At 43.1% G+C, this 23,363-nt stretch overlaps 1 protein-coding gene across 1 annotated transcript; it reads right to left on the bottom strand.

Annotated features, from left to right (window-relative positions):
- Window positions 1-9,647: 9,647 nt before the first annotated feature.
- prelid1b (PRELI domain containing 1b) lies at window positions 9,648-16,350 on the bottom strand. Its single transcript, XM_079490930.1, has 6 exons — window positions 16,309-16,350; window positions 15,281-15,479; window positions 13,929-14,154; window positions 13,268-13,381; window positions 12,908-12,986; window positions 9,648-9,840 (listed from the first exon to the last, which is right to left on the bottom strand). The coding sequence occupies exons 2-6, from the start codon at window positions 15,370-15,372 to the stop codon at window positions 9,734-9,736; spliced, it is 618 nt and encodes a 205-aa protein (XP_079347056.1). The 5' UTR covers window positions 15,373-15,479; window positions 16,309-16,350; the 3' UTR covers window positions 9,648-9,733.
- Window positions 16,351-23,363: the final 7,013 nt, after the last annotated feature.

Below are 23,363 nucleotides of genomic sequence, written 5' to 3'. Positions count from 1 at the left end.
GAAGTGTCCCTTCAAGTAAAACATGTGAATACTTTTTCCACCACTGCCCAAAACAGTGACACCGCAGGTTACGCCCAAATGACTACCCCCCCCCCCCCTCCTCTCCTATCAGTAACTCAACACATGAAGCACAGTTTTGCTGTTATTAAGCCTGTATCCAATTAATCAAATATTCTCTTCATGAATGCAACAAAAACAACAAAATAAAAATCGATGCATGTGCGTATGCCCAATTCTGTATAGTGTATAGTATAGATCTGCCATTTTCACTATTTTTTAAACGTTTGCTTATATATAAAATAGGGATAGATTATTTATTTATTAAAGGGTTTGTTCAGATTTTTGGACATGAAGCTGTAGGAAATACTTGCCATTAATATAGTAAATGGTAAATGGTGCATTTATATAGCGCCTTTACCCAAGGCGCTTTACATAGATTGTGCATTACATTCACCCACACATTCATACACCGATGGCGGCGGAAACCATGCAAGGCACCAACCAGCACATCAGGAGCAATTAGGGGTTCAGTGTCTTGCTCAAGGACACTTCGACACTAACTCTGGGGGAGCCCGGGTTCGAGCTGGCAACCTTGCGGTTCCCATCTAGCCACTCTACCCCTGAGCCACCGCCGCCCAAGTGGTTGCAAAGGTATTAATTGATTGCCTGGGTCCCATGGTGGGAGTTCTGGTATATGGTTTTGGTGAATATTGAGTAGTTCCGCTCATTTGGTGGGGGTCTGGGCCCATTCAAATAAATTAATCCTCTCCCCATGTCCCCTAGGCCTAGGGTACGTAGATAGAGGGTATACCCTCACAAAAAAACTTTCATTAATCCTGCTCTCTATAGCCTACTGACTCCCCTGCAGCCGGGGCGCCTGATGGAGGGGAAAGGAACTGGTTGGAATAATGTGTTCGTGCCACGCACTACGTGACCGCCAAACCGGGGAAACTCCCCCCTGTCAGGTGAAAAGAATTAAGCGTCATGGACTCCTCATGCAGTGAAGGAAGCATGAGGTCAGTTCGTTGCTCTCCCCAGGTTGGCAGAAGGAGTGTAGCGCCCAGGATTAGCTACATTATATAATTGGCACGTGAAAAAAGTGTTACAAAAATAGTGGGATAAAAATTTAAGAAAATAATTATAATCCACAAAACTAGCGTCGTTTTGACCTATTTCTACCAGAGCAATTTCTATAGAGCAACTTTTGTCCCCAGGATCACTACGCCAGCAGCAGAACAAAACTATAGGTCCATGTGACAAGAGGAGTCAAAGTTGATCTAAAGTTGCGCTATAGAAATACTGGTAGGTCAATACAAATGACGCTTGTTTTGTGGATTAATACTTTTTTAATGAGTGGCCCCCAGATAACCCCCGATGTCCCGACCATTGTCGATTGTTTTTAATTGATTAAACTGATCGGTTTGATTGCCTAATGTTGCACTGCTCAGTTTAATGGATGAATGGACTTTGGCAGCCCTGTAGACCAGGGGTTTTCAACCTTTTTATACCAAGTACCACCACAGAAAATATCTGGCACTCCAAGTACCGCCATAATAACTGAGCGTAGACCTGCTCCATCCTATTCAGCTATATTAACACAGGAGGAAAATGTAATTTATTCTTTGAATTGTTTTGTATTTGTTCCATAAGCCAATTTTGCTGCCACTCTGACAAAACTCTGTCTAATCAGCACAAATGATAATATTTCTAATGTGATTAATGAATCCATTCTCAAATCTTCAATCAACAGCTAGGTGTGCTGTCATGCTCATTTCAGCACGGCTGGCTGGAGAGCCTTATTTCAACCTTGGTCAGAAGAACTACCTGTAGTAATATCAATATTTCATTTCGACTTTTGTCTTTTTTTCTCCTTTTTTGGGCGACTCCTCTGTGTACCACCAGAGGGGAGCTCAAGTACTGTAGCACCAGTACCAGTGGTTGGGAACCCCTGCTGTAGACATTACGTGTAGGTGAGCTAAAGTTCAATGTTAGATTACCATATAATTTTAATTCCATAAACAACTGAGATGAAAAAGGATCAAATCAAATGGATTCCTGGAAGGAAAAAAATAATTTGCTGTAATGAGAAGCACCCACGCACGCACGCGCACACACGCAGCAGTGTTGCACCGCTCTCTGTGTGTGTGTGCGTGCGTGCGTGCGTGTGTGTGTGTGTGTGTGTGCGCGCGCGTGCGTGCGTGACAGCAGATACTGTCCCACACAGAAAGATGCCGGCCGGGGACCTAAACACACTCTCGCACACACAGCCAGGCCAAGTTATGCTGCTGCAATGCTGCATGCACGCACGTAAACACGCGCACGCACACGCGCGCGCAAACACAAGAACACACAGCTCGCGCTGGCTACATTAGAATCGTCTAACGTAGTAACGTTGCAGCAGGCTGTAAAGCGTGTTTGATTCATAAAGGCGTCGCGTCTGATATCATCGGAGGTATATTGTATTGTACGTATAGCGTCGATTAACCGTACAGCACCGACGAGTCAGAACTGACGGAATCGCGTCGATGATAATGATAAACAACAACAGAATTTACAGAACGGTACCTTTCTCATCATTGATCCTCTAGCATGGATGGATGGATGGCTATGGAGGCCCCCGCTGTCTGTCTATAGATTAGCCTACGTCGTCTGTCTGTCAGCCTGGCTGTCTGAATGTCAGTCAGTCACTCAGTCAGTCAGTCAGTGCCAGTCTGTCTGTCTGCCTGTCGGTCCCCTGTGTGTGATCCAGGGTCCCTCGTCTCTCTCATCTTGTCCCCTCTCCTCCTCCTAGCCTCGGCTCGGTGTCGGTGTTGCGACCCTCCTCGCCAGCCCCCCTCAGTCTCCTCTCTCTCTCTCTCTCTCTCTCTCTCTCTCTCTCGCTCTCTCTCTCTCTCTCTCTCTCACCATGCATGAACAGCAGCAGAACGCAGTGTCAAGTCACCCCGCAAACCCCCGCCCGCATCAGTACTGATGCCTGATCCCTTCGAAATAAACTTCACACTATTAAAGTAAAACATTTGAGTAGGCCTATACCTTTTCCACCACTGGCATTTATTAGTGAGGAACAATTATAAGAAGATACGTTGAAAATGGATGAACATAAGTTAAAGGTATCCATATCATCTATATTCCATATGCTTCCAATTGTGTCGTTGATTTTATTGTGAAAGCTCGGCGGAAGTTGTGATGGTGGGTGTGTGTGTGTGTGTGTGTGTGTGCGTGCGTGTGTGTGTGTGTGTGTGCGTGTGTGTATGTACACATCAGTCTGACAGACCTACCGTCTCTGACAGCAACAAATCGACGTTTTCTGTTGAAAATACAAACCACTTGTAGAGGGGGAAAGAACTGACTTCATACTGATGATGATCACAACATGCGTTTACTGTAAATCATACTTAAGCAGCCTTTTATGTATTTTAGATAGCCCGTCATTTGTGGTAAGTTTTAATAAATTAACCTAGGCTATTATAATTGATTAGGTTATAAAGTATAGGCCTACAAAACCAACAGTTTTTCCACATTTGGCATATTAGGCATACTGCCAATAAATCTAGTTTTATATTGAAAAAAAGAAACTTATATATATGTAAGGGGGGGGGGGGGGGGGTATACACTGGGACGTGATTGGCCTGAGGTGACGTGCTGTCAACCAATCAGACGGCGAGTTTGAATACGCGCTGCGGGAGGCTGCGGCTCCTAGCAACAAGAGACCAGACCAGTTATATATTTATTTTCTCTCTGCACTGTCTGCAGAATTGATTATCACTGCATTTTGCAGAATTAAAGCATTGGAACATGATATAAATAATATCTTTAATCTAAACTGATGAGTCTTACCAATCTGTATTGACTTTGAGATGTAAAATGATGAAACTCAATAGTCAATTTTGACAATTAATACACCATTGACAATATGTTGTGCCATATAGCCTACTTTCAAAATGTTTTGAAAATAGCCGGTCATATACAATCCAGCACACAAGTCATTAACGCATGGGATTTTAAAGAAAAGCTTTCCCCATAGCCTATAGGACCTGGATGTTGCATGGGGTTTAAGTGGTTACATAAAATGTATTGTGTATTGTCCCAAATTGTCACGCATGGACCCTGAACTAACATCACCAGTTTGAAGTTCAATCCACACACCCCTCCCCTCTGCACTGTCAGAGGGGAGGGGTTGTACTGGTCAGCTCCCAGTAGCCTACAACGGGAGAAGACTGTGGTTGTATAATACTGCGGTCAGCTTCCAGTACAACAGGAGAGGACTGTGGTTGTACTGGTCAGCTCCCAGTACAACGGAAGATGACTGTGGTTGTACTGGTCAGCTCCCAGTACAACAGAAGATGACTGTGGTTGTACTGGTCAGCTCCCAGTACAACATAAGATGACTGTGGTTGTATGGGTCAGCTTTCAGTACAACAGGAGAACACTGTGGTTGTACTGGTCAGCTCCCATGAGTATACAACCGGAGAAGACTGTGGTTGTACTGTCAGCTCCCATGCAGTGACCAACAGGACTGGTACTGGTTAGCTGCCAGAGGTGACCAGTAGTTGACGATAACTATTGACTGCAGAATACAAATGAATAGTGCCCATAATATACTGCTCTCCAACATTCATTCACAAGTAGCAATAAATAACAAAAACACATTTCTGACCATAGGAAACACTTAATAGTTATACTGACTCAAACTCATTGAATACATCAATATTATTGATCAATCATTGAGATGCGACATTTTCTAAGCTTGTAGAATAGATTGAGCTAGCTGCCTTTTTGGTTTTTAGCATTTGGCAATGGATTTTGGCAATCGATTATTCACACGTATACAGACAAGTGTGCATCATTCCCGTATCCGCGCGCTCTAGAGTCTAGAATCCAGACCGGATCAGCAAAGCAACGCCATCCCAACCCAGTATACCATTATAAACACTCACCACCAAGGCTTGTGAAAATAGTAACTAATACTTTTGGAAAATAGTAACTGTAATAGGCTATTATTACTCAAAATGTTAAAGTAATTAGTTATATTAGGCTATACTAGTTCATGGAAAAGGTTAATATTATTACTTTAAGTAATAAGTTACTTTAGTTACTTTCCAACACTGCCAGAGGCAGTCTCCTTCTTTGTTAACAGGAGGGCTATCAGGACATTAGCTGGAGCTCTTATTCAGCCCTTGTTTACTTTGACTATATGCTTGCACCTCCTGGCACAAAAAACTAAGCTCCAGACATCCCAAAACAAACAAATCCAACTTCTTCTAGTCAAAATGTGTTACAAAAAGGTCAGTAGGGCCTAGTGATCTGGTGCCACCCACTTTTGGAACAAATATGGGTAAATTCACCTTCCACAACACTGCCACTCAGGTGTGGAATGCCTTGCCCCCTTCCCTCAAAACTAGCAAATTACTGGTTTCCTTTAACAAAGGACTGAAAATTCACCTGTCACTATCATCCAGTCAATAGAAGAGATGATTGCCCCACAACTCTACCCCCCCCCCCCCCCCCAACACACACACACACACTTCCTCAAATTCATTTCTATTCCAATCTGTACATAGATTTAATGTTTTTGGAAATATTTAAATTGTTATTGTTATTGTGAATGAATGCATGGGACGCAAATGGAAACAAGACCGCAATGTCTTTCTTCGGTGCTGTCCTTTTGGACCAAATGTGCTTTACTGTACCCTGTACTGTCTTATTGTCTAATAAAATCGTCAATCAATCAAAAGGCTATTGGTATTTGGTGAAGTCTGGAAACTCCTGTTGCAGTGAACTGAATCCAGTCCAGAATTGTTAAGATTCCCAGCACCTGGATTTACAATATTTAAGTTAATTAATGTTTAGTTATATAACATATAACAAAGTAAATGTTTTGCAATTTCACATAATGTAAAATGAATATCTGATATCACAATAGAGCATTGTTTCCCCCATAAAAAAACGAAACACAGTTATTTGTAGAATAACGTTTTAAAATATACTGTACAATACAAGAGGGATAGGGGTGCCATCTGGTGGCTCAACCAGTTAGTGCAATGTCTACTCTCCTATCATTAAAACTGACATCCTGCAGCAAAAATGGCAAGTAATAATAATAATAATAATAATAATAAATACATGAATAGAAAACAATCTGAACATGAAATAACAGGAAATGTTAAAAGAATATAGAACATTTTACAGAAAGAAAATATAAATAAGTATCAAAAATAGCTAAGAGACAGTAATAACAACACATATGATAAATGATAAATATGAAGTTATATCTGAGATGAATAAATATTGTCATAAAACGCCTGCGGTCCCCGAGGCTAACACTGTCAAAGCTTGAAGCAGTTGTTAAAGCTTAAAGCAGTAGTCCACCCAAAAAATTACTTATTTTCAGTCAATTGCACACCCCATGAAGCCTTGCATTCTTGCAGATTATTTTGGTGTTGTCGCATTCCTGAGCCAATCATTTGATGACCGAGACTCTTTGGTTCCCTCATTACCGGACAGAGAAGTCATCAAATTATTGACTCAAGAATTCGACAAAAACAAAACAATCTCTGTGAATTCAAGGCTTCATGTAGTGTGAAATTGATAGAAAGTAATAAGTCATGTTATGGGTGGATTACTCCTTCAAGTACAGGTCAGATCTATGTTCTGACCAGCAAGATGTTATGAAGTCATTGACACAAATGTACAAATGTAATGTAATTCTGCAAACTGTTAATAAATATTTCAATCAATCAATCAAAACAGTACTTTACTTACGTACTGTACTTAAGTACAACTATGAGTTATTTTTATTTTACTTGAGTTTTTTCCAATACTTTATACTTCTACTCCATCCTACTCCATGCTAACTTTAGTCACTTTGCAGATACACTAACAAACTAAGGCGCGATTCATACTCCTATTTTAGAGCCGAATAAAAGTCGTTTCGGCTCTGTAGAGCCTATAATGTGACGTCATTTGAGGTTCGGGGGGGCGGGTACCGTCCTAAAGTCGGCTCTTCGGTGCTACTGAAATTTTCTGACGAGCCGAAATCATTTCGGCACTACAGCGCCGAAACAGCGATAAAATAGGAGTATGAATCGGCCCTAAGCCTGATTTATACTTCATTTACTCTAAACTAGCCGATATACAAGCTCACGTGTTGATTTGTGAGCTTGTAGATATGCTACTTTCAAAACAGTCTGACATTCTGCATGACTACTTTTGGTACTTTTGAGTACTGCATATTGTTTTTACTCAAATAAACATTTGAATACAGGACTTTTACTAGTAACAGATCAGTATTATTGTGCTATTGCTACTTTAGTTTTACTTGAGTAAGAAAGTACTTCTTTACACCACTGAAAATGTGTATATTCTTTCAATGGAATTGTCTGCATTATAATAGTTTTTTCCTCTTCTAGAATAAACTGAATGCTTTGTGTAGAAATCTCATTTTTCTATGACAGCTGTTTTTATGATTGCCTTCATACGTAAATAGCATTTCACCACTAGCCTGGCTAATAAGCCAGACCGAATCAGCCGTTGGCAAAAAACAAAATTGCCTGCCGGCGGATTGCGGTCTGGAGAGGCTCAATTGTACGCCCATTTCCTACACCAGAGAACTGGTGTGGCCAATCGGGACACGGTATGCAATATGGGCGGGCTTTGGTACAGTGACGTTCAATGCTTGAGACTTTTGACTGACAGTAGCTCTGACCAATTGCGTCAAAGAGAAAATGTTTGAACCCGCCCCCCGGGAAACAAGATCCATACACAGCATCTCCAGACTAAAATACCACACGACAGTGTGATTTGAGCCTGGCTAATATCACCACTGCCGGGTGGAAACCTCAAACAAAAGCATTACTTTACCATAAACTGTATGGTAGATGTGACTTTACCATAAACTGTATGGTAGATATGACTTTACCATAAACTGTATGGTAGATGGTTAATACAATGTGACTTATACAATTTGGGTGGTTGTATTTAGTCTCCCTGCTCTTCTATTCCGTCTCCCTCTCGTGTCACAGGATCTGACACAACATTTGACCAGAAGGTCAAGATTCCATTCAGCCCCTAGCATACCATTAGCTCAATGGTATGAAAAAACAGCTCTTGCACAGGAAACAAAGGTTTTAAAGGAGCATTCAGTGATTTGGGTGATTTGGAAAAAACCCCGGTCCACCCAGTAACAAGATGTGCACATGCACACGTTCTACAGTGGGAGAAGTACAACAGACCAACAGCACGTGCACCAAGGCCCGCCCCACTCGATCATGATTGGAGGAAGGCCCCTCTCATCCTGATTGGATGATGGCTTTGCCACCCAAAGCCCAAACCGAAACTAGGGTTTTTTGACCCCAGGGGCTCACTGGGGACAGGGAGGAACTCCTTATATGGTCAGCACACTTTATAGTAGGGAGGATTATCCAAAAAAATAAGAAAAAATAAGTGATATTTGAATTAAGTGAAATCACTGAATATACCTTTAAGGTTATTACGAAACTTCCAAGTTCATGCAGACTAGATGGGGTCCACCACGCAATGCTTCATCATACAGTCTGGACCAAACGGAAGAGCTATCATGCGTAAGCGATAAAGCCTCCTCCCCACTTCCGTTTTGTCTTTACAGTCGTGCAAATTTATTCGAATATAAATATAAATCATCTAAGCATATACAGCTTTCTGCTAAGCTTGTTGCTTAGCAGAAAAGAAAATACAAAAATAAAATGTAAAGATATTTTAAAATATATTTTCGTGAACGGAAATGGCAGCTTCCGTACTCAGCTCATGGGGGCTATAGTTCCAGACTCTATATAGCATTCGGAGATTGTGGAATAGTTGTCTGGCTACGCAAGACTAGGACAGTGTGGGAAAAACTCTGGAACTCTTTGACCACGGATCTAAAACTAGAGACTGATGGCAATGCGTCAAATCATGGTAAAAATCAAATAAACAGTGCTCACATGAATAGATTCCGGCTGGCTATTGGTATGATTATGTTGATTGTGTTACATAGTTCATGCATTGTGTTTCAATGATTGGTTTGTATTTCATTGGTTTTTAGATTAGTGCTATTCTAGAAAAGCCTCCTGTGGACGGGTGTTTTAACACTCAAACAACTCAAACACATCTGTTTTGTCCAACTGAATTGTGATGTTAAAGTCACAATTCATAACATAACAATGTTTTAACGAGTAAAAAAAGTAACGACAGTAACGATATTCACATTACTACAAGATATTTTTGAGGGGCGCTAGTCCCTCCTATATACAGGTTTAATGTTTGTCTTTAGTTCAATGTTTGTTTTGTAAACTTCACGTCATAATGTGTCTCATTTGTCTCTTTATTGTTAATGACGTTTAATGTTTGTGTTGGCACCGTTTGACATGAGTCAACATGAGTTAGACTTATATTAGCGCCCCTCACTTCACACAGGTGTGATTTCTTTTGCCTTTTTCTGCCTTTATTGATAGGTGAAAGTATACTGACAGGAAATGGGGAGAGAGATGGGGTGGAAGACACACGACAAAGGCTGTCGGTATCGGGAGTCGAACCCACGGCATGCCATCAGGCTGGCTCAGCAGCCTAGGTGCCCGGACGGTTGAGCAAACCGCCCGGGACAATATTCACATTACTTTCTACGCGGAGAGCAGACTGCTTGTTTCTTCTATTTTTTCATGAATTTATATTGATAACTGATGATAATTTTAAATGGGTTACCGCAAAAATACATTTGCGATCAAATAAACTGCTGGGGCTTCTGGGTAGTAGCAGTGGGTGAAGTCTGAGGCTTGGACTTATCTGAGGAGTCCCCCTGGTCGCCGAGGAGATGTGAGGGGGGCTGGCCTGTGGAGGGGAGGGGAGGGGAAGACACGAGGAGAGGAGTAAAGTTATACCATTATCTCTACACTATTAGATTTATTATTATTATTATGAGTGGTGGAAAAAGTACTCACATTTGTTACTTAAGTAAAAGTTTCAATACTGCAAGCAATATATAGATAATATATAAAATAAATACTCTGTTACAAGTAAAAGTCCAGAATTCAAAATGAAATTGAGTAAAAAGTATTGGCATTTTAGTAAAAGTATCAATACTGAAATATAGAACTACTAGTTTTGTAAGAGCCATTATGACTTTGACAATGTTAATTGATGGTCACAATGGGGCATGGTCAAGGCCATGGTTGCCTTGGTTACAGAAGGTATTTAGCCCTGTCCCTGATTAGGCACAGGTGTTGCTGATGGGCAGAGGCACACTGTTTAAACTGTTAGGCTGTCTCAGTTAGACTGAAGTATAGGACTTTGGACTTTCAATAAATATGATTTAATACCAACTGCATGGGAACGTTTTGAACATCAGTTCTTCTACACACTCTTCTACACTCATGCAAAATGCAGCCGCTCGCTTCCTCACTGGTACGAGGAGGCGTGGTCATATCACTCCTCACTGGTACGAGGAGGCGTGATCATATCACTCCCGTCCTTGCCTTACTCCACTGGCTACCCGTTAAATTCAGAATTGATTTTAAGATTTTATTATTTGTTTTTAAAGCCCTAAATGGTTTGCCCTCCTGTATTTAATCGGTCCTCATGGACCCATACACCCCAGCCAGGGCCCTGAGGTCAGCTGACCAGCTGCTCCTGACTGTGCCCAATTCCAATTACAGGTCCAGAGGCGACCGTGCTTTTTCAGTGGCCGGCCCCAAACGCTGGAACTGTCTGCCCCTACATATTAAGTCTGCCCGCTCCTTAGAGGCCTTTAACTCTTTACTTAAAACCCATTTCTTCTCCCTGGCTTTCAATGATGTTTGACCTAATTAACCTGTGTAATATTTGTGTTGCTTTGATGTTGTTTTACTATGCTATTTGTGTTGATTGTATGCTTGTTTTATGATCGTGTACAGCACTTTGGTTGACCTTCTGGTCTTTGTAAATGTGCTCTAGAAATAAATTATTTTGATTTGATACACACGTCTGAACAACCTCCTAGCCATCAGTAACCTAACCAGTAGTGCCAGAAGTATAGGACTTTGGGCACACTAAGGGGTGACTCATACGTGCACTACAGATTGATGTATGATTGTTGTATGAGATGTATAGCTGATGCAAGCTCGCAATGCATTTCCAATGGGAGTCACATGGTTTGACACAACATTTGTGTTGTATGAGGGGGAGGGGGCAGTCGAAACACAGCCGAAAGCCATACAACAGCTTGTAGTCCAAAATGTTGTATCAAACCATGTGACTTCCATTGGAAATGCATTGGGGCGGCCATGACACTTACATCTTGCTTACATCTAGCATGCATCAATGTTGTATGCTAGATGTAAAGGTGTGAGTCGCCCCTAAGTCTGTTACAAGTAAAAGTCCGGAATTCAAAATGTAATTGAGAGTAAAAGTAAAAAGGTATTGGCAATTTGGCATTAAAATGTACAAAAGTAAAAGTAGGCCCTACTCATTATACAGAATGTCCCATTTCAAGTTTAAAAATGTAATAAAAACAAAATATTTTGAAAAAAGCAGCTCATAATGTGTTTTGCGGTGTGACGCATTGTGAGCTTGTAGATCTGCTATTTTTAAATGGTCAAATTTTGCATAGGGCTCAAGTGGTTAATGTATGTTTTGTAATAATAATCCAAATCTACAAAGTAACTAGTAGTAGTGGAGTAAAAGTACAATAATTGTCTCTGAGATATACTGTAGTGGAGTAGAAGTATTGGAAATTGGAATTACTCAAGTAAAGTACAAATACCTATTATATTATACTTAAGTACAGTACTTGAGTACATGTACTTAGTTACTTTACATCACTGGTCCCCACAGTACAAGAGTCAAAATGTAAACTGCAGAGCTGTGGAGTAGAGCCCTGCACGGGAGTGTTTTATTAATCCCACTCCCGCCCGCCCCCGTTGGATTTCTGACCACACCCACCCGCACCGGTTCCAATTTTTGACCGCCCACAATGACCGCCTGTCCACTGCTCCTGCCCGCAACAACAAATTAAGTCTCATTCAATCCCCCAGGGTTGTTAATTTGTGAGGAGTTGCCACCAGATAGAGGGAAAGTGTTTATATATTGCGAAGGGACATAAGTAGGCCTATCAATTATATTGTGACACGGACAGGGGGCAGCGTGAGAATGAGAGAGAGAGAGAGAGAGACTGAGTTCACGTGCGATGTGCAGCACAGTAGGGGAAATTACGTTCTCCTCTCTTAAATGTTTCTTTTTTTTGTGGCTTTCGCCTTTATTTTATATTTTTTATGGAGGGACAAGACAGTAGGCTGACAGGAAATGGGGAGAGAGATGGGGGGAAGACATGCAGTAAAGGCCGTCGGGATCGGGAGTCGAACCCGCGGCACACTGCCAGACTGGATTACCAGCCAAGGTGCCTGGACCACTGAGCCATGGCCCAGGCCTGTTCTCCTCTCTTGAGTCCTCAGACATTCATATCTTCCTAAAATGTATATAAGGTCTGTATCAGGTTAATTGCGGGAGGATGCGTGCCGTGTACCTACTGCTCTACTGTGGAGTTTTGATTCAAGTGCCTTCCATGCAATACCTCTTTTCAGCCAGAAGGTGTCCTACCAGACCATGGGATCTAAATGTCTCAATAGAACTAAGAGTAGATAGTTCACCTCCAACTACTGCAGCTGTGTTGGTTATATAGTCTACCATACAGAATGGTTAAAATAACACTTTATTCACTTTAACCCATTTAGACCCGAGGACGATTCTACAAATGCCTTTTAAATCCTGACAGTTTTCTATGTCAAGGTTCTCAAAGTTTTTCTTTCCTGAAGGTGACACCCTTCTCTCATTCTACTGACTGATTTCAACCTACTAGTATCTAGTGCTGCGTGTGTGTGTGTGTGTGTGTGTGTGTGTGTGTGTGTGTGTGTGTGTGTCATACTGTGCATTTTGGATAGGGCGTGCTCGAGTCCCTTCATGGCTTTAGTCTGATTACTTCTGAACCTAGCCAGACCAAACTCCTGGTAGATAGACAAACAGAGAGAGAGAGGGGGGGGGGGGGGGGGGGGGGGTCAAAGACAGACAAATGACAGTGATCTAATAATTCAACAGATAAATGAAGTGTCAATAAATGTGTGTATTTGCAGGGTCCGAAAATAAGGCATGTCCGAATGCCTGACATTACCTGCAGGGCGAGTATGAAAAAACCTTAACGTCGGACCCTGTGACCCTATGTGTGTGTGTGTGTGTGTGTGTGTGTGTGTGTGTGTGTGTGTGTGTGTGTGTGTGCGTGTGTGTGTACCTGTATAGGTCTAGCCAGTCCATAGACACCTGATGAGATCCAGGCTTCGCTTCTGAGTCTGGTCCAACATGGTCGCTCCGTGTGCATCTCGAATAAACACCTCTCTATGATAGTCTGAATAGAATGACATCATTGTAAATATTGAAATTCAATGTGCTTCATTAACATGAATCATTCTGCCCAACAAAGGATTGCACTGTCAAATGTGTGAACGTGTGGATGAGCCAATTAATAACGTTAACTGTGTGATCAATATGTACTATTGATCATTAGCTATTATTATATGACCCTTTTCTCTCATGGTTATTTTATCTGACAGGTGCAGTGCTTCTAAGGAAGTACAAAATAAAAGTACATGTCGTCATGGTTAATCATTTACTAATCATCTAACTATTGTACCCTATATAAGCTAAAACATAAATATACATTGTATTTGTCAATTCTGGTTATTTGAAGAGTTCATCCAACTCTCTCCAGCTGTCTAATCCCCCATCCCCCCATACCGCGAGCAGGTGCCTACCTCGTATTGGCTATGTCCTAATCATAGAGTTCCTGGCTCCGCACCTGGTCCGCGACCCACAAATGGGTCCCCGACCCAGTGGACTATTTAGCCTACTTAAAGGTCTGTGTGTGTGTGTGTGTGTGTGTGTGTGTATGTTACCATCAGTGTGTTATGGTTGATATTAAACGTCTTGGTGATGAGTGTTCGTGTTTGCGGGTCGACGATGGAATCTTCCAGAATGTAGACGTTCCGGGACAGTTGGGCGGGGAACACACGCTCTGCCCATCGAGGGAGACGATTGGTCTTCGTCAGCAGTCGCCGCGACAATAGCCTGTTGCTAGGGGTGACCTCGCGATACAGTACGTCCTCAGTGAGAACGTGGGTACTGTGGACACACACACACACACACACACACACACACACACACACACACACACACACACACACACACACACACACACACACACACACACACACACACACACACACACACACACACACACACACACACACACACGTTAGAAGCCTTGTATCTCCATATTTCTTTTTTTCCATATATTTCTTTTATTATTTATTCTACTAAAGGTTGCATTTTTCATGTCCGAAATCCAGGAAAAAAAAGTCACGTGCACACATCCTTGCACACTGAGTGCGATGCGTATTATATATATTCGTAGCAATGTTTTCGCAGAACGAAATGGAGTTGAGCAACAGCAGTGAGGACTGAGGATGTTCCCTGATCCGATCATTATTTTGAAAGTTGAATGTACATAATGGGTCCCTACTTGTTGATTAGATGCAAATGCAATGTCACTGTGTTTTTCTATCTCTCTCTCCCCCCTCTCTGTTTCTCTCGCTCTGCATTCTTACACTGCTTCGTGTGTGTGTGTGTGTGTGTGTGTGTGTGTGTGTGTGTGTGCCTGCCTATTTTCACACCCACTCAGGCTTTTCATGAAGTACTTTGTGCTCTTCAACGAGATGATCAACTTCTCAGCAGAGATCATGTTGGTCCGGAAGGACACAGCACTGCTCAAATGGTGAATGACCATGTCTAGCTATGTGAAAGACAGCTGCGAAAACGGTTAAATTCGAACCCAGTCCGAAAACGTGATATTACTTGAGGTTGATTTTTTTTTCATGCACCGCCATCCCCTCTGATATTCGGCCCGAAAAACGCATTCTATGTCCAAACACCTTAAAGCCTTATAGTTATAGAAAGTCCAGGCAGAGGGACCAAAACGTGGTCAGTGTTTGAATAAACTTGATGCTGCTGAGCAAGAGCAGTGTGTGTGTATGTGTTCCAATGGATCCAATGTAGTTATTATGAATTAGTCACAAGCTCTTGTTAATTCTTTTCAGTGGTTCAATATTTATAAATAAAAAATGTGTTGTGATGCGCTGGTTTCTGTTGTGTGTCCAATAAAGAGGACTTTGTCAGACAAAAAAAGAACACTTTGCAGGTAAGCGTGCTGCCTGCTGCGTGCATATTATGCACTTGTGTGCCTGCATACCTGAAGGGATTAGGGTAGCGTTGCCAGTAGGCAGACAGGACATGCTGCCAGGGACTCCTGATGTCCGTCTCACTGTGGATATACCTGGCCATGTTCACAGACACACGCGCAGTCACATACACCCACACACACGCGCGCACATACACCCCGATAACTACGGGATGCTGAGGTTCCTCAAGGCACCTTCATCCAGGACCTACTGTACGGAGGAGAGGCAGAGACAGACAGACAGACAGAGTTTGTAGCAGGGCTCTCCCCGTCTCTCCAGCTACTTAGTTAACGGAACATTTTCAGAAGCAGTGTTGATCCCGTCGACTAAAACTATGACGACAAATGTCCGTCGACTACCTTTTTTCACTGATGAAATCCAAACAAAAACGAAATGAAAACTAAGCTATGCTTTTGGGAGGGAGTAGTAGTGGAGAAGAGCTCCAGTAGCAATAGACAAGTAAAAACAAAAAGCAAAAAATAAATCAACTATAGGTGCTCAGTGGAGGTGCAAAAGTATAACAAAGTATGGTTGGTGCTTCAAGGATAAAAGGGACTATAGCACAAGAAAGAGGGGCGATCTGAGCACTCAAAAAAGTTTAAAGTGTGTGTGTGTGTGTGTGTGTATATTTCCTGTTTTTTGATCCATCAAAACCAATCATCCCCAAAGTGTATTTAGGCTATATTATATAGCACGTTTGATATACATCAAGTGCAGTTTTGCTTCACAGACTAGGTTTATCAAAAAAAGAAAGAAACAAAGAAAGAAAAAAAAAGGATGACAGAGACAGGAGAGATCAGCTGGACCATTCTGTTTACATCCTAGCTACTGTTAGCATCCATTAGCTAACGCCATAGTAACAGGGGTTAAAGTTAGCCGCTAAGCTTATGCCATAGAAACACACACAGGTTAATTAGCCGCTAAACTATAGTACCGCCTATATATGACAACCCGGGTTAGTTTAGCTGATCAGCACAACGACCATCTCACACTCACACAACGTTACACATCATCACCACCACGCGCACCATCATCATACCTGGGTTGGGTTTGGTCCCCAACAACGAGCCCAGCATCCATGATGACCGTTTACTCTGTACTGTGCGTGTGCGTGTACTAACACCTTCATGCCACCAGGGGTCGTCTTCGACCCATTTAACAAGAGCTTACTGGTCACTCACTCGTGAATGAATAATCATGGACTTCTGTAAAGGAAGTATTGTAAAAAAAAATATATATAAATGTAGTACATATGGGCTATTCAATTAACCACACATGTATCGAAACAATAACCGACGACCGACGTAATCTATCTAGCTGAGGCTATAGCTCATGTTGGTTATTGAATACAGGTGCGCTGTCCACCACAGGCTAGCACCACCACCACGGATGGCCGGAGGGAAACCGGGCAGGGAGGGTGGGCTAGGGCCGCACTTGCCTCAGCAAGGAGTCAAGGACTGACCCAGTATACTGACCCAGGCCAGCTCTATGGGTCAGTTGAGTTATTGAGTATACTCATAGTAGCCCAAAGACGGACTCGAAGGACTGAGGCTGCTCCTCCACATCCTCATAGACTAGTGGGGGCTCCTCATGGCAGCAGGTGAGTCAGTATAGGTTTAATAAGTAGCCTAGACGTAGGCTATAATGTAGGCCCGTGTGGCATGCAAAATTAGCGAAAATCGCCGAACTAGCTCACAACAATAAAAAGTGAGCTACAGCTCACAAGACATTGCATTGCGACATGTGAGCATGTAGATCTGCTATTTTTCTTCTTTTTTTAAGCGTTCATTTAAAAGTTTGAAAAATACACAATAGGCCTATTGATTTGAAGTTATATCACAGCCCCACAATTGTGCATATGGATGTATTTGGAGCCATAATCCATAATGCTACCCAGAAGAATTAAGCAGCAAGCAAGCCCTTCTGAGTTGTAAGGCATGTGTTGGTGAAGAAAGAGGTCTGTTGACATTTTTTATCATACATGATTTATTTTACATACTATTAATTACAAAAAGGTTCAAGTGATTGAGTAAATCAGTGGTTTTAAACCCTTTTCATATCAAGGTCCATTATTTATTTGGCATTTGAGCCACGGACCACCATTTGATGAGATTATGCCTCTCAGACCCAAAACTTAGAATATTGTTCTATCGTTGGATCATACAATTTTGTCAACAATTCCATGCTGTATTGATGTGGTAGCCGACCATAGGAGAGATAACAGTCAAATGTTGAACAAAATAACAATTCTTCTGGGCTACATTCTCTAATTGTGTAGACTTCTTGTTCGTGTCAGTTAAGTAATGCAGATGTTTAACAATAATTTAACTCGAAAAAATGAAACTAAATGGACCCGTACAGGTCCATTTGGCAATGATACACTCTCAAGAGTTAATCATTTAATAAGGGGCCATGTGGTTAACAATTGTCCATCATTTAGCTGGGGACAACCTGGAAACCCCTCAAGGGTGTGTCTGTCCTATGTATTCTGTTTGAGTACGACCTTTGACCCTTGCAAATCATTGGGGTTGCATTCCGGTGCTGATAGGGGTAAGGTCACACACACACACACACACACACACACACACACACACACACACACACACACACACACATGCCAGCAGGAAGGAGGGGTCATTACAACTCGTGCTTAACCTACACACTGTTGGCAGTGGTGACTTGCGTGGGACTTGTCAGCAGTCGGGCGTCACGATGAAATCGTCATGATGCCAAGAAAGAAGGTTTATGTTGTTGTGACGCAGCGTTAAAAACTAGCATGCCATCGTTGGACATCATGCTTAGCAGGGCATGGTTTCGATCCATCGACCTCTGGGTTATGGGCCCATGCAGCACACTGCCGCTGTGCCACTCTGCTTTACACTACCCTGCATGGGATCTGAACACATGTATCCATTAGGCCTCTGGGACTATGTAACAAAGTCATACAATATGCACAAGGTTGAATATTTAGAAAGTATTTAACCTACAGTTACAGTGTTGGCAGTGGTGGCATTTGACTCGAGGCCACAACTCTGTAAAGACATAAACTACATTGTGTGGTATTTGCCATCAATCGGGCCACATCATGAAAACGGCACGATGGCAAGACAGCAGGTTGATGTTGTGATGAGCAAGTGCTGAATTCAGGACTAAATAGATATAGCAGAGGATGGTTTCAATCCATCGACCTCTGGGTTATGGGCACAGCACACTTTCGCTGCAACACTCTGCTCCGATATATGCAAGATGGAAATTTAACCTACAATATCTATGGATTAGGGTTTTATGCACTGTGGGTATAATTAGCCTAATTATACAGTACATAGTCAAGTAAAACCTGAGCATTGACCTCCATAATGAGCAAACTGATTTTACAGTAAATTCATCTCCAGAGATTAGTGACTTTCTGACTAGCTCTCAGGCATCTGCAGAAGACACAGACGTGTGAAAGCAAGGTTTGTAAATGCATGTTTGTGCCAGTGGTGGGATTTGAACCCACGGCTCCAGAGAGACTGGAGCCTTAATCCAGAACCTTAGGGGAATTTTTGCGAGGAAATGAGGAAATGCGATTTGTGTTTCCAGAGTGGTATACAGGCATAGCAGAGGATAGATTAGGTGCATCAACCCATAGATATATATAAACTCTAGATAGCTCACCCGCACTGTTGGCCAATGGAGAGCGACGTCGTTACGTGGCGGCCATCTTACCTCAACATAACATTGTGTCTATGGGGCATGTACTCTTAAATGACCATAACTTGCTCAATTTTCAACCGATTTTCAAACGGTTTGGTTTGTTATAAACGTCAGAGACATCCGCATACTTATATGCTTTTATACGACGTTCATATCAAAAAAATAAATTAAGCAGATAAGCGTCCTGAATCATAGCCACGTTGACAACGTTTGTAATAAACCAACCCGTTTGTAAATCCGTCAAGATTTGAGCGAGTTATGACTGTTTCTGTTTGAGCTGCCATTGAACATACTGTACTGTAGCCCCGAAGTAAGATGGCTGCCAGGTGAACGACGTCAGAAACTCCGCCTTGAGCCATCTAGAGTTTATATATATCTATGCATCAACCTACTGGTCAAGGTCCCAGCATGCTTCTAATTAGGCATCTCTGCTGAACAACACCACAGATGGGGTTCAAACCCACATTCCCTGGTTTAGGAGGCCAGTGCCTTCTCCATTAGGCCACTGGGGCTCTGGAAAACAGGCACAGAATATGGACCTAGTTCGATCGTATAGAAACAGATGAACAGAAAGCATTGGCAGTGGTTGGATTTGAACCAACACCTCCAGAGAGAATGGAGCCTAAATCCAGCATCAAGCCACACTACCTGTGAACGTTGTACGTCGATGATGCCTACTTTGCTCTTAACTCAAAGCAGGTGTGAAGATCAAAGTGGGCAAGGCCACAAGTGAGGAAATACGATTTGTATTCCCAGAGTTCAACTCTTCAGAAGGAACAGTAGGTGGTCTACAGGCTTAGCAGAGGATTGATTAGGTACATTAACCTAGGGGTCAAGGTCCCGGTATGCATCTCTGCTGAACAACACCCCATGGCCAGATGGGATTCGAACACATACGTAATCCCTGTTTTAGAAGGCCAGTGCCACATTTGGACCCCTGGTGGTCACCACACTCCACATTGAGAACCAGTGTCATAAAGTGAGGGATATCACGTGTTGTGAGGGGTGCAGTAGACAGTTAGACAGTTTTTGGTTTAGACTAGTCATTGGTTAGACCAGTCATTAGTCCTACAACTATCTCAAACCCTCACCCTAAACCTAACCTCCCACGGGGCAGCACACCTAAACCTAACCTTAACCCATGTCTAACCAATGACTAGTCTAAACTAAGTATGCACCCCGTTGTGAGCTTGTAGATCAGATCCTCTATATTATATTGGCTGCTGCTGGACAGACTGACAGAGAGAGAGAGAGAGAGAGAGAGAGAGAGAGAGAGAGAGAGAGAGAGAAGCAGTCAAATGCTAGTGTCTGACAGACTGAATCATTGCATAATGACTCTCCAGAGAGGCGAGCAGGAAGAGAGTTAAAGACGGAGACAGGCAGGCACTGCCAGGCAGGCAGGCAGGCAGGCAGGCAGGCACAGGCAGGCAGGCAGGCAGGCAGGCAGGCAGGCAGGCAGGCAGGCAGGCAGACAGACAGGCAGGCAGGCAGGCAGGCAGACAGACAGACAGACAGACAGACAGACAGACAGACAGACAGACAGACACACAGACAGACAGACAGACAGACAGACAGACAGACAGACAGACAGACAGACAGACAGACAGACAGACAGACAGACAGACAGACAGACAAATAATTGAATGATCTGAATTGAATTGAAAATTGAGACAGAGAGAGATACAGTACAGACTAGAGTAAAAGAGATTATCTGAATTGATTGAATTGAAAATGAGACAGTGAGAGACAGACAGACAGGTCAGCCTATCTTTTCACAGAGAGACAGACCAGTCGTACTATTCACAGACAGACAGACAGACCAGCCGATCTTTGCAGCGACAGACGGACAGAGAGGGAGAGGGAGCTCCAACTAATTAAGACAATCACGGTCGAATTAAATGACAGTTATTCACACCCCACGCACGCAGGCACGCACCCAGGCGCGTTCGCGCGCACACACACACACAGGGCAGTGGCTCAGAAGAGTAACCGCTGTGGAACTGAAAGGTCCTTAAGCTAAATGAATGAATTAAATACACCAAACCCATGTCTAAATGGGTGGGTGGGGAGGGGGGTGACAGAACTCATTTGGGGTGTTCTGTGCCTCTGAGATGTTGTGACTATAGCCAAACTGGATCAGCTATCTTACTGGTTCGGGGAGCCCGACTTTGGTTGTTCTGGTGTATGCAGCATGCACGCCTTAAGGGGCCATGTGGTTCCTAAACACTGTATAAGGGACACCCTGGAACCCCCTAAACTTTAGGGGGTTCCAGAGACCCCCAGGGGTCATTTAGCCTTTAGGGCCTAAAGGCTAAATGACCCCTGGGGGTCTCTGAACCCCACTTTGAGGGTCACCGGCCTGGGGATTGATCACCACCTCTAGGCGACGATGTCTGATGTTGAAAGACCCCAAACAATTCAATTCAATTCAATTCAATTCAATTCAATTCAATTCAATTCAATTCAAACGCGGTTGGTGCCTTGCATGGTTTCCTCCGCTATCGGTGCATTTCATGCCCCTTTTGATAATGATATATAGACATCAATTTGTACTTTTAGAAGAAATAATGATATCTGCTCATTCGACTAATATCCTTCAAAATAGTATTATAGAAACACTATATATTCCTCTCTCTCTAATTCTGTCTTGTGCTCACTCGAGCACTCGATACTGTATATCTCTCTCCATAAATGGTGCATTTATATAGCACCTTTATCCAAGGCGCTTTACATAGATTGTGCATTACATTCACCCATTCACACACACATGCACACACCGATGGCAGCGGAAATCATGCAAGGCACCAACCAGCACATCAGGAACAATTAGGGGTTCAGAGTCTTGCTCAAGGACACTTCGACACTAGCACTGGGGGAGCCCGGGTTCGAACTGGCAACCTTACGGTCGGTTACCATCCAGCCACTCTACCCCTGAGCCACCGCCGCCCCCCATCACATCTGTCCCTACAGTAGGCCTATGTCTCTCCATCATGGCCCGTAGAACTTGCCCTACCCCAACGACCTTACAGGCATATGCAAAGTGTAACTTAGATAGCAGTTTATGTAGACTTAGCACTATAAAGTATATATGCATTTCATTATATAGATATTCCACTGTTACGTTCTTCTTAGCTTACGTTTGATTCATGATAACTACTTTTTTATGTATGTGATGTATTGCCATGCTTTTTGTTCTTGCTTAATGTAAATCACTCTGGATTAAGAGCGTCTGCTAAATGCCTAAATTGTAAATTGTCTCTCTCTCTCCATGGTCGTATTGTCTAGGTCTCTCTAACCCTCTCTCCATCATATTGTCTAGGTCTCTCTCTACCCTTCTCTCTCCATTATATTGTCTACAGTAGGTCTCTTACCCCTCTCTCTCCCCATTATATTGTCTAGGTCTCTCTACCCCTCTCTCTCCACTATATGCCTGTGTTTCACTAGATCTCTACATCATATTCTCTAGGTCTCTACCTTTTTCTCGACTAGGTCTCTCTACCCCTCTCTCCATCATATTGTCTAGGTCTCTCTACCCCTCTCTCCATCATATTGTCTAGGTCTCTCTACCTCTCTCTCTCCATCATATTGTCTAGGTCTCTCTACCCCTCTCTCCATCATATTGTCTAGGTCTCTCTACCCCTCTCTCCATCATATTGTCTAGGTCTCTCTACCTCTCTCTCTCCATCATATTGTCTAGGTCTCTCTACCCCTCTCTCCATCATATTGTCTAGGTCTCTCTACCTCTCTCTCTCCATCATATTGTCTAGGACTCTCTTTCTCTCTCTCTCCATCTTGTTGTCTAGGCCTCTCTTTCTCTCCATCATATTGTCTAGGTATCTCTCTCTCTCTCTCTCTCTCTCCCCATCACATTATCTATGTCTCTCTACCTCTCTCTCTCCATATTGTCTAGGTCTCTCTTTCTCTCTCTCCATCATATTGTCTAGGTATCTCTACCTCTCTTTCTCCCTCTCTCTCCATCACATTGCCTATGTCTCTCTACCTCCCTATTGTCTATGTCACTCTTCTCCCTCTCTCTCCATGAAATGGTCTATGGTCTCTCTACCTTTCTCTCTCTCCATCACATTGTCTAGGTCTCTCTACCTCTCTCTCTCCATCTATTATCTGTGTCCCTCTACCTCTCTCTCCCCATCATATTCTCTCTCTCTCTCTCTCTCTCTCTCTCTCTCTCTCTCTCTCTCTCTCTCTCTCTCTCTCTCTGCTGGCAGCCAATGATGTGCGGGGTCTCGCGCCTCCTCTCGTGTTTTCCTCGCCTCGCCTGGCGCCAATCAGCCCCGCTGCGCACGCTGCGTGGTGCGGCGCGGGCCGACAACAGACGTGAGGGGGGGGGGGGGGGGGGGGGGGGCAACGAGGATGAACGAGAGCACGCAGCGGCAGAAC

Source organism: Electrona antarctica, assembly GCF_951216825.1.
Source record: "Electrona antarctica genome assembly, chromosome: 21".
Taxonomy (NCBI): domain Eukaryota; kingdom Metazoa; phylum Chordata; class Actinopteri; order Myctophiformes; family Myctophidae; genus Electrona; species Electrona antarctica.
The sequence above is the reverse complement of the archived record's forward strand: the minus strand, read 5'-3'. Positions and strand labels throughout refer to the sequence as shown.

Coding starts and splice junctions, on each gene's coding strand:
- prelid1b (XM_079490930.1), bottom strand. CDS start 15,372: ATGGCCAGGTATATCCACAGTGAGACGGACATCAGGAGTCCCTGGCAG. Junction 14,155..15,280: donor CGCTACCCTAATCCCTTCAG/GTATGCAGGCAC, acceptor GTGTGTCCACAG/TACCCACGTTCTCACTGAGG. Junction 12,987..13,267: donor GACTGGCTAGACCTATACAG/GTACACACACAC, acceptor TCTATCTACCAG/GAGTTTGGTCTGGCTAGGTT.